The 12,155-nt window shown below is 39.5% G+C and overlaps 1 protein-coding gene across 1 annotated transcript in view; it reads left to right on the forward strand.

Annotated features, from left to right (window-relative positions):
• Positions 1 to 4,463: 4,463 nt before the first annotated feature.
• Positions 4,464 to 12,155, forward strand: part of LOC130911111 (ryanodine receptor 1-like) — a 218,439-nt gene continuing 210,747 nt past the window's right edge. The window contains exons 1-2 of the mRNA XM_057828826.1: positions 4,464 to 4,650; positions 7,344 to 7,417. Of these exons, the coding sequence (XP_057684809.1) occupies positions 4,629 to 4,650; positions 7,344 to 7,417 (96 nt within the window). The 5' untranslated portion in view covers positions 4,464 to 4,628. The remainder of the gene's footprint in view (positions 4,651 to 7,343; positions 7,418 to 12,155) is intronic.

Here is a 12,155-nt window from a genome sequence, read left to right on the forward strand (position 1 = left end):
TTACCAACAAAACAGCACCTAATCTTCTCCTATAATGTTTCACAAGCTTGATTTTGTGTCTGGTGAACCATTTCTGTGTAGATTTGGCCATATGTTTAGGGTCATTGTCTTGCTGAAAGACCCAGTGACGACCCATCTTCAGCTTTCGGACAGAGGGCAACAGATTATGATTTAAAATGTCCTGGTATTTCAAAGCATTCATGATGCCATGCACCCTAACAAGGTTCCCAGGGCCTTTGGAAGCGAAACAGCCCCACAGCATCACTGACCTACCCCCATACTTCACAGTGGGTATGAGGTGCTTTTCAGCATGCGCATCTTTCGTGGCCAAGAGACCCACTTAGAGTGTTTGTTACCAAAAAGCTCAATCTTGGTCTCATCTGACCAAAGCACACGGTCCCAGTTGAAGCCTGGGACCGTGGTTGTACAAAGTATTAACACCAGGGGTGCTAATAATTGTGACACACATTATTTGATGTCAAATAATTATTTCTTTATGTGGGATTTTTCCCCCACTGAATAAATGCACTTGTAGGGTGCCTCGGATAATTCTGTATAAGAATATTACAGCACGTACTTCTTATGACTCCAGGTTGTGTGTCCCTGCTCATTCAATTATACAATGCTTGCTAACGTTTCTGTTTTTGCTACACCTGAATGCTAGCCCCGTTCCCATCCCCCACTGTCAGCCAGCAAGAATTCTGCTTACATCTTGAGGACGGTAGACGCTTTGAGGGTGACGGGAGGAGTAGGGGGACGAGGCTACCTGAATACACCACCTGGATAGATGCGATGGAAGTGATTGTGATTGGCTGAGTGTTAGAGTCATGTGTCATGGTAAGCCAATCAGAGCCGGTGTTTTCACACACAAACCGGAACAGCGCGTGCGGCAAACACACACACGCAAAACAGATGCAGAGGGATATGATGGCAGAGAATTCAGAGGAAAAATTGTCCTTTACGAGGTGGAGATATAAACACTATTTCAAGTCAAAATACTTGAAGTACAGTAGGCTATGTCTACTTGACCAGTTATCTCAGGTTGTGAGAGTTAGACTCAATTGATTAAACTCACTTAATATTGTTTACTGCTGATTGCTATTTTATTATATTGTTTACTGTTTGTTTTTGTTGTACTTGAAGTGTAGGATAAATCTATTGCTGGTGAGGTGTGATAAATATTACAAGGTTCTATAACACAACTACCTGTCTTCTTCTCTATTCAACTGTCTCCAATACTGTTCAGAAAATTTCAAATTCTTTGACATACAACCACTTCTTTATAAAGTAACAGAAATAATTACATTCCCTGGTAACTAGTTACTTTTACTATAGAGTAATTCAGTTACTAACTCAGTGACTTTTTGGAAGAAGTAGTGAGTAACTATAACAAATTACTTTTTTAAAGTAACGTGCCCAACACTGCTCTTGACACATCAATATGCCTGTCTACTCTATTGACTAATCCGAGTAGAGATTTGTGTTCGTCGCCATCTAGTGGTTGGCTGCCATTACTTGGGTGCTTGCACACCTATAGCAGCCCAGCGTCAGTCAGTGTAAACAGTAATGTTAGCTGTTGTTGACTGTGTGCTGCGGGCGGCGATGTCTTTGGAAAGCTTTTTTACGGGGTAAAGGCCAACTGCTGAGCCAGAAGAGAAGCCTACAATCAAGTCCATTTTGGATAATATGTGGCTAAAGCTAGCAAACAAGGCAATAAAAGTGAATGCCTCGTGGCGAACCATATTGCTAAAGCCAAGAAGCCTTTCACGATTATTCATGTAACAAGGTGGAAAGTTGGGGTGCCCAATTTTCCCACAGTCCCAAACGCATCATGCTAAATTGACTGCCACTCCTCCAGCTGGCACTATAAATTAGCTCATGCTCAGCACCAGAGCATGAGCCAGGTTGTTGCTGTTTGTCCAGGAAGACTTGAGACCTGGTGAGAACCAGTTTGTGAGGGGAGCTGGCCTAGGATGAGGTACTTTTACATTTCTGGTGATAAATTGTGTTAAATGTGTAAACATTTTGCTGTGCTTAGCAGTTGCCACCTGGAGTGAGAAGTTTGTCAATTGCTGTTTAATTGAGTTCCCTTTTCCTTTTAAGTATGCCACTGACAACATTAAGTAGTTCACTCAAATTGAGTACGTTTTAAAAGGATTTAACTGAGCGTACAAACATGGTAGGTATTCCTTTTTTTTTTTGTGTGTGTGTCTTTTTCTTGGTTGTGGAAATTTTCACTTGAGTTTGTTTGCATTTGCTGTGATCATAGGCGGATCTTCTATTCAGGCGAAGTAGACCCTTACCAGTAGGGGGCCCCCCAATCAGCTGTCCTTGCCCCTACGAGCAACGGCTTGGGCCACCGGAGCCAGCAGCACCCCCAACTATTCATCATGTATAATTATGTAAACATACCAAACAAACAAAAAAGCCATTTGAATGCTGCATTTATATTACCCCCCCCCCCCCCCCCCACACACACACACACACACTACAATGGACTGTTCCATGACGACGGACTGAGTATCAGTCGCTTAGCTTCATTTAGCGCCGTTTAGCATCGCTTAGCTCCGCTTAGCTGTTCGTTAGCTTCACTTAGCTCTCCCGCGGTTTTCACGCCATTAAGCTCGCTATTTTTTTAAAGCTCACTTGCTACTTTGCACGTTGGCTATCATTTATTTCGAACACATGAGCGAACGTGCCCTCCATGAGATCACGTTCGCAGTGAGGGAGAAATTGAGAACAGACCTCTAAATGCCTCTTTTAACTTTCTTCTTCACACTGAACATAAAATACATGACAGCACACCCTGTGGCCAGAGGCGTAGCAAGAGTCCAAGAGTTTTATTTAACAAAAGTATAATAACGCCTCGGTCTCATAAAGCGCTTTTTAGGCGACTTAAAGTGCCGGGCTTCTACTACATTAGGACATAAAAGTACAGTAACATGGTACACTCACCGCTGTCTTCCTTCCTTTTCTCTTCTGCTTTTTTTTTCTTTTGTCGATTCTACAAAGATAACTTCTCTTCATTTTGGATATACGCCAATTAAAAAAAAAAATTATCCGCTCACTCTCACTCTGAGTCACGTGGGGGGTGTAGAGCGAGTGAATGGGCCCCTTCAGGGAACTCAGACACAAGGCTTTCACTGGCACTGTCGCACTTGTTGCTGCGACTAGTGACGTGTGCTAAATCTGTTGGCCCTCTGGGGGCCCCTTCTGGCTGGGGGCCCTAAGCAAATCCCTGGTTTGCCTAATGGGACGCGACGACTCTGCCTGTGGCGAAACAATGTTGTACAGTTCCAATCAGTCATACAATAATACTCAACAGCTGGTTAACAGCAAAAGCACGTCATGTTCGTCATATAAATAATTTCTCGAGTTAATCCCACATAATTCAGAATTAATATTATAATATGTTGAGTAAAGACTACATAATACAGATTCTACACGAAGAACAGCTTTAAAATGACACTCTTCTTGACATATGATTGGCAATGAATAATATAATTATTATACTATTATATATAGTAGTATACTATAATGCTAGAATTCTTTTAAAAAAAATTTTTTTTAAAGAATTGTTGAATAATGTTGGAAAGGCAAAGTCAGTGTTGTGAATCTGTTTACTTTCCATTCTTTTGCACTAATAAATGCTATCAGCATTTAACCTCATTGTGATTGTTATTTACATTATTATTTTTACTTTAATAAAGAATTTAGGTGTTCCAAAATAGTTTTGTGAATTAATAAGCGTCAACAAAAATTTCATTGCTAAATTAGTAAAAAAAAAAAAAAGAAAATTATTACATTAGTCGATTAATCGTAAAACTGGTCGGCTGACTAATCAGGAGAAAATTTGTCGTTTAGGACAGCCCTAGTGTACCAGAACATATTTCCCCCACACCCTTCTCACCTTTTTAACCCCTGACCCATGAAGAGGGCCCCTTGATATGTACACCTTAGGCCCCAAAATTGCAAAGTCCGCCACTGGCTGTGATTGTTTCTTTCAAATATTCACTCAACAATTTTTAGAAGTTTTGAATAATGCATGTGTTTTATTAATAAAATAAATTCACTTAAATAAATTGTACATTGTTGCCACCACATCTGCTGCTTCATTAATTTTTGCCAGACCTGTTTTATGTTACCAAAGGGCTTGCCTTGCCCGACACGGTTACATTCACGAAGAACTCATGATGCCCGAAACCAAGGATATTTGTCGTCAAGTTTTTGCCACACATTGCCGGTCCGTGGAAAAAAAAAGGCCACATAACACCGGTCCGTGGTTCAAAAAAAGTTTGCGCCAATATTGAACCAATGGCGCCACTCTCCGGCGTCGCAACGCAACTGCACCGCAAGCAGACGCAAAGTCATGACTCTGGCCCAAAAAAAAAAAAACAAAAAAAAAAATGAAGCCACGGACCGGAGCTAGCCTTCGCCGGAGACTCCAATTCTCATAATGCACCTCGGCTATTCGACGGCGCGTCACCTCCCGGACCCGCCTGCCAGTGCCTGGCTAGTGGCTGCTTCTCTCTGCTTTACCGGCAGCGACGGGGTTGGTGGTCCTGGAGAGTTGCGTCCGCAAAACGCCTTCCCCCTGCCGCAGTGGGAGATGGAAGAGAGATTGACGGATGCCAGATGGATACGGAGCAGGTAACAACGTGGCTGGATGTGCGTGTGCTTGGCTGTGAGTGGTGAATTTGCTTGAGGACTGTGCCAATGTCACTCATGCACATCTAACCTTAGAAATGTTTTGTACATGACAGTATTTTCCAACCAACAGACCACCAAAAATAATGATTTTTGTGGGAACCATTTCGAGTTATTTATTGCAAAACACACCTGTTTTTTTTATTTATTTATTTATTTATTTTTAAATTCTGTAATGCCCAAAGATGCCACAAGATGCCATTAAAGGCCTGGCTAATTGAAAGTAGCAATTATTATTATTATTATTATTAAACAATACAAAAACTACAGAGCAACCAGCTTACATGACATACAGCAACAATTAACAAAATACAAATACATTAAATCAATTCCAATAGTTGCAATATGACTTACAGTATTTAGACAAAGAATATGTACATAATTGTTAAATATTTCCAAATAAACGTAAAGCACAGACTAGCATTCCTAGTTTACGATTATAAGCAGGGGCGGAGCCACCAAGGTGGCATGGGGCGGCAACTGCCACCATAAGCGGATTTTAAGGTGGGGGCTTAGACCCCAAACTTTTGAACGGTAGTGTAAGTCTGAAGATAATGAAAATAATTCACTTAACTCATTCACTCCCAGCCATTTCCACCGGCGCAACCCCCTTCGCTCCCGGCCGTTTTATTGGATTTTGACTGATTTTGCAAGGCCCACAGAAAATTCTGTTCTAATGCTATATAAACATGGAACCCACCAAAAGACCGATTGGACTCTTTCTTTCAGCAGAAAAAAAAAGTTTGTATTAGAAAATAGCTTAGTTTGAGCAATTTTCCAATTTCTGATGAAAAAACAGAAATTGAGCTTTTTGTAAACACGTACATTTCAAACATAACTTTGACTTTAACAGTTATTTTTTGTTATTGTGACATCCCAAACATCTAAATAATGTTTTCCTTCTATAAAATAACATAAACAACAAGACAAATAGAGCTTTTGATAGCAAAGTAACAATTTAACTACATAACTGACAGAGGCGTCGCGCCCCATTAGGCAAACCAGGCAATTGCCTAGGGCCCCCAGGGGGCCAACAGATTTAGTACACGCAGCTTTACTCCAATGAAAGCCTTGAGTCCGAGTTCCCTGAAAGGGCCCCTTCACTCGCTCAAACCCCCCCCCCCCCCCCCACGTGACTCAGAGTGAGACTTGCTATATAAACATGGAACCCACCAAAAGAACGATTAGACTCTCTTCTTTCAGCAGAAAAAAAAAGTTCATATCTTTTTCCATTCTTTAGAAATCAACATTAGAAAATAGCTTAGTTTGAGCAATTTTCCAATTTCTGATGAAAAAAGAGAAATTGAGCTTTTTGTAAACGCATACATTTCAAACATAACTTTGACTTTAACACAGCTATTTTTTGTTACTGTGACATCTCAAACATCTGAATGTTTTCCTTCTATAAAATAACATAAACAACAAGACAAATAGAGCTTTTGATAGCAAAGTAACAATTTATTTGCACATAACTAAACTATTGAACTGAGAGATGACGCTGTTGTGGCCCCGACAGCCGGGGTAAACTTTTCCCTCATCACCGCCTGTCTCATAAGGATGGATTTTTTTATAGTCTTTCTTTTGTGGTGACCACTGCCTCGTGGCGGAGTTCGCCTGGGGGACTTGTGTCAATGGGGGGCAACTGGTTTGGCTGTGCGCGTTTCCGGCTGAGATGGGGACACTGGAGGGTGCGGGGGACGCGCGCAGCCGAGCACGGCAGCACGGGTTCTGCTCAGCGAGCAGCACTAACTCAACGGCATCGTCCGCTGCACTGGTGGTCCCGGTCGTTCCGCCCGGTCGTCCAGCGCCTGGCATCCCAGGGATCCTCCCGGTTTTTCTGCTCCGTAGTCGTTCGCCGCCTGGCGTCCTGGACGTCCATTCGGTCGTCTGCCGCCGGCGTCCCGGCCATTCGTTCCGTTGAATCGGGTTGGGGGCCTTTCCAAATGCGCTACTGCCCTCCAGTGGCCAGTTTTATTGCTTTAAAATGGATTTTCAGCATTGTGCTTTGGAGCTAGGTTGAATCAGAACCTAGAGATGTCTCTTGTGAAAAAAAAAAACGTAAAAGACGTATAGATACGTCTTTGGGACACTGAAACAATTAAAAATAGAACGTATTTATACGTTTTTGGGAGCAAATGAGTTAATAATGGTAGGGTCAATTCTATCGTTACAAAATATAGGAAGACGATCTAAATGACCTATATAACGGAACTCATTGCATAATGCAAATAAGGTCGCTTAAAAGTTGGTGGGGACAATTTGAGGATCCTGAAAATTTGGTAGTGTTATGTCCCTACCCTCCCCAGGCAAACCTACGCCCTTCAAATTTCCCAACCTTTTTAAATCAAATTCTGATTGCGAACATGTCAAGTGGCCGCCTCCATCCTTTTTTTAGCCGTAGACATGAGGAAGGAGGGGAGGGATGAGCGTCTCCTGGCGTGACAAACATGGTGGCGTGGCAAGGTGGGACCCACGCCGGGGTGCGAGCGCCCCTCCCACCCTTGTTCTCTCCTTCTGCACTCTGAGAGTCGACCCGGACGGGCGCTACACTGCGAGAGACGCTTGATAGAAAGAGAGAAAGGGGGGCAAGAGGAGATCAGGGCAGCAAACTAAAGGATCTTGTCTTGTCCTCGAAGGTGCTGCCAGTAACGCGTGGCCGAGGATGGCGGAGGGGGGCGAGGGAGAGGAGGAGATCCAGTTCCTGCGAACGGTGAGTCCTATTTACTTTTCCCACAGGTGCTCCTCTCCAGAGTATGTCCCCATAAAAGGGAGGTAGTTGACTTATTTCTATGTTGGTAACCTCTTCAAACTCAGTCCTGGTTAATGTTCCGGCTTGTAAAGCTGCCAGTGGTTGCGTATTAAAGCACCATAAAAGACCACACAACTGTGCTATGAACTGTATATCATTTGGAGGAGTTTAGAATGAGTATTTATATAAATATTATGGCAGCAGACTTGTTGAGTGTTGTATTGATGAAGGCAGCCATTTTCGGAAAAGACCCATTTTTTGATTTGTAGAATTTTGACTGAAATTATAAGGACAACTAAATAGTTTTATAATTTTCTAAGTGAAAATGGAGGCTACAAAATTGAAGATTAGGAGTGTCAAACTCTTTTTTGATGACTAAATCCTCTTTTTTTTGGAGCTTTTTAATTGCAAATATTTGATGCAATACAAATATATATATATATTTTTTTTACAAAAAAAGTGAGTTACCTAGTAGAAAATGCAATTAAAATATTTAATCACTTGACAGCACTAGCAAATATTATATATTTTCATTAATTAAAAATAATGGTATTTTTTTGTTTTTCAAAATTCCTATTTAGTTTACTTCTGCAACGATTAATCGATTATCTCGAGTAATTCGATTAGAAATAAAGCTGGCAACCAGTTCAGGGTGTCCCCTGCCTACTGCCCGTAGTTAGCTGGGATAGGCTCCAGCACCTCCGCGACCCTCGTGAAGAAAAGCGGCTTGGAAAATGAATGAATGAATGAATAAAGCTTCGAATCAAATTTTGCTGCATCGAGGATTCATTTAGAGTGGCATTGTAATGGTTTGTTTTGAAAGTGTTCGCATTTAGATTTATTGATTTGGGTGGATACACTGCCCTCTAGTGGCAACAGTGAAAATGACATAATGTATTTCACATGGCTGAATCCAGCTGCTCCCTGTTAAGGCCAACATAAGGTTGTAAGTTTTTTTTAAGCTAATACTGTATGTTTGTTTGTCCATTCGTAATTTAGCTTAGAAGTATATTTAGTTTTTTTTGTGTGATACCATGTTAAAAGGCTTTGTTTTAAAAAAAAAAAAAAAAAAAAAAGCATCTTATAGCATTTAAGCTAGCTGACTTTTGCTATGCAAGTAAGCCAGTTGTTCTTTTGTTGTACTTAAATTCTAATTTATTTATTTTTACCGTTTGAGGCTGAGATCAGGTATTTTAATTTCATTTTAAACACATCAAACACAAACAACTGCTCTGCATAGTTTGAAGAAACGCTCAGGAATTATACTTTGTATTCGCATTTCATGCTCTTTTAAAGTGCAGTCTTAGCAAGACCAGATAAATATTATTGCAAGCATAAACACTTGTTTCTTTCGTTTTACAGCTCCTAAAATATTCTGCAAGGCATTAAATGTTTGTGATCCGATTACTAGACCTAACTAATCAATATATTAATCGATTACTTAAATAATAGATAGCCATAGCCCAAGTTTAGTTCATTTTGAAAAAAGTATCTACAGTTTTCAATTAAGACAGAAAAGTACAAAACACATTGTCTGTTTTTTTTAATTGTTAATAAATAAAGGAAAAAGATATTGCTTTTACTTGTTTGATTATTAAATTATTTATTTTTTTCATTTCATATTAAAAAATATGAAAAACTACAAAGTATTCACAATTCTGTAGGTCATCGAGCTTTCATTGAGGACTACAGAATTGTTATCAAAATGTTTGGTTAGCAATTAACATGAAGTCGACGCATGTGATTTACTTTTGCGGACCACACAAAATGACTTGATGGGCCAGACATGACCCCCAGGCCGCCATTTTGACACCTGTGTAATAGACTCATTTTTATCAGAAAAAAAATGATTATTACTCATAAAGATGTCCAATCCATTTGAAGTGTGAGGGTGGCAGCGAATGAAGCTGTTACACCTCCCTCTTCAAATGAATTCGAACCCCCTCCTCTTTCTCCTCAGTTATCAGGCCCCCCACATGGTGTCCATGGGTAAATATAATTAGCTATGTTCATAGGTAGCATAGCTGTGTAATAATGTATTTCTTGTTATTGTTTGTTCTTCTGCCCTGCAATTGGCTGGCAACCAGTTCAGGGTGTCCCCTGCCTACTGCCCCGAGTTAGCTGGGATAGGCTCCGGCACCTCCGCGACCCTCGTGAGGAAAAGCGGCATGGAAAATGAATGAATGAATGAATGTTTGTTCTTCTCCTCTTCGGTCTGCTTCCTCCGTTTCTGTTCCCCAATAACCCTTTCCTGTTTACTGCTTTCTCCTAATAAATAAAACATAATCAACAACCGCAAAGGGAGTATATCAAACCCAAAAACAAAATTGAGGAACTCTCCACAGCACCACCAACAAAAGTGCAGATAGTAAAACATAAAAAACTCAAAATACACATACAGTACACATATTTCATTACCTAGCAATACTGATTCTAAATACCACAGGTAGATTTGAATTACGCTGAATTCTCATTGGACACCCCCCTCCACCCAAAAAAATCATCAGTGCCGTACTTGCAGACAGACAGACACTCGGTGCATCTGTTAGCACAGTTATCTATTTTTGAACCCGAGTGAGGGAGCGAACAGGGCTCGAGTAGGCCGAGTAGCTCGCAGCTAGGGAACGCCTGGACAAGACAGCTGACAGTGGACGCGTCCACTTTGCACTCAGCGGGGGGAAGACCCCAGAAAAAGACCCTGAAGTGCTGAGTTGGTCGGTACTTTCCAAAAGTTAAGGAGAGTCAAAGTTGCAGAGAGAAGGTTACCAAATGTTACCATGAAACTTTCTTAATTTTCTCCCATTGAAAATGATGTAGAGTGAAAATAATGTGGACATACTGTATATTCTGAAACGATGGCCCAGAAGTTACAGAAGTTGTTGCACCAATACCATTTTTTGGCTCTCAATACCGATTCAGTAATGTGGATCCATCTAGATACAACATTTTATGAAAAAACATACAAATAAATCTGTCGTGATAAAAAATTTTAGTAGGCAATATATTGTCTCTTAATTATTGCCGATATGCGATATTATTGCCTGTTGTTTTTTTAACCTTTTCAACCACGAATATAGTGACATCCTGATAAATCACCTATTCAAATGCAGTAATTTGGTATTCTTAAATTAAAAAAAAAAAACTATATTAAAATTTGATTAAAATTTGTAATTGAGTTAATCACAGCTTAAAAATTAATTAATCGTAATTAATCGAAATTCAAACCATCTCTAAAATATGCCATATTTTTCCGTAAATTATTGTTGGAATGGAAAGATAAGACACAAGACGGACATAAACATTCAACATACTGTACATAAGTACTGTATTTGTTTATTATAACAATAAATCCACAAGATGGCATTAACATTATTAACATTCTTTCTGTTGAAGGGATCCACGGATAGAAAGACTTGTAGTTCTTAAAAGATAAATTTGAGTAATTAATTAATTTTATATTAAAACTAGGGCTGTCAAATGAATAAAATTTTTAATCAAGTTAATTACAGCTTAAAAATTAATCATAATTAATGGCAATTCATACCATTTATAAAATATGCCATCTTTTTCTGTAAATTATTGTTGGAATGGAAAGATAAGACACAAGATGGATATATACATTCAACATTCAGTACATAAGTACTGTATTTGTTATTACAATAAATCAACAAGATGGCATTAACATTCTGTTAAAGCGATCCATGGATAGAAAGACTTAGTTCTTAAAAGATAAATGTTAGTGCAAGTTATAGAAATTTTATATCAAAACCCCTCTTAATATTTTTGTTTCAATAAAATGTGGAAAAATTTCAATCAAAAAATAAACTAGTAGCTCGCCATTGTTGATGTCAATAATTACACAATGCAGCAGAGGGCAACAAAAAATACCAACATTGCGTTAAATGCGTCAAATATTTTAACGTGATTAATTTAAAATATTAATTACCGCCCGTTAATGCGATAATTTTGACAGCCCTAATTAAAACCCTTCTTAATGTTTTCACTTTAATAAAATTTGTAAAATTTTCAATCAAAAAATAAACTAATAGCTCGCCATTGTTGACCTCGCCTAGCGGGACGTCACATGGGCTCCCTGCTGTTCTTCCACAGTGTCTTTAACTACGTAAGGTAGTGATTGAAATACACCACATGGTGTCAATGGGGAGTTTTAAATTAATTAGAGATCTAACCAAGGCAAAGTCAAAGTAAGTTTTATGTGTATTTTGCATAGCTATTTTGATTGGGAATGCCAGTTCTCTTTGCAATGAGCGTTTTTCTTTTTGTGAACATTATTTTTTTGAGCGATAGCAATATTATTTTTGTTGTGCTTTCAGTAAATGATACTGTCGCTACTTAACTATTCTGCCCAAATGCATGATGGGAAGTTGGGCAACCATGACTGTCAGTGGTGGCTGCAAATTGTATACAGTACGTTTTGCGTTGTTTAATTAAGCGTTTTAAGAAAAAGATTGTCTCCTGTAAGAGATAGGGCTATTATTTTTGTTGTGCTTTCAATAATTGATACTGTCGTGGCTTAACTGTTCCACCCACAGATAGGAATATTATTTATGTTGTGCTTTCACTAAACGAGTCTGTAGCAACTTAACTATTCTGCCCAAACGCATGATGGGAAGTTGGGCAACCATGACTGTCAGTGGTGGCTGCAAATGGTATACAGTATGTTCCGCGTTGTGTTCAA

This window comes from Corythoichthys intestinalis, unplaced genomic scaffold (genome assembly GCF_030265065.1).
Source record: "Corythoichthys intestinalis isolate RoL2023-P3 unplaced genomic scaffold, ASM3026506v1 HiC_scaffold_23, whole genome shotgun sequence".
NCBI lineage: Eukaryota > Metazoa > Chordata > Actinopteri > Syngnathiformes > Syngnathidae > Corythoichthys > Corythoichthys intestinalis.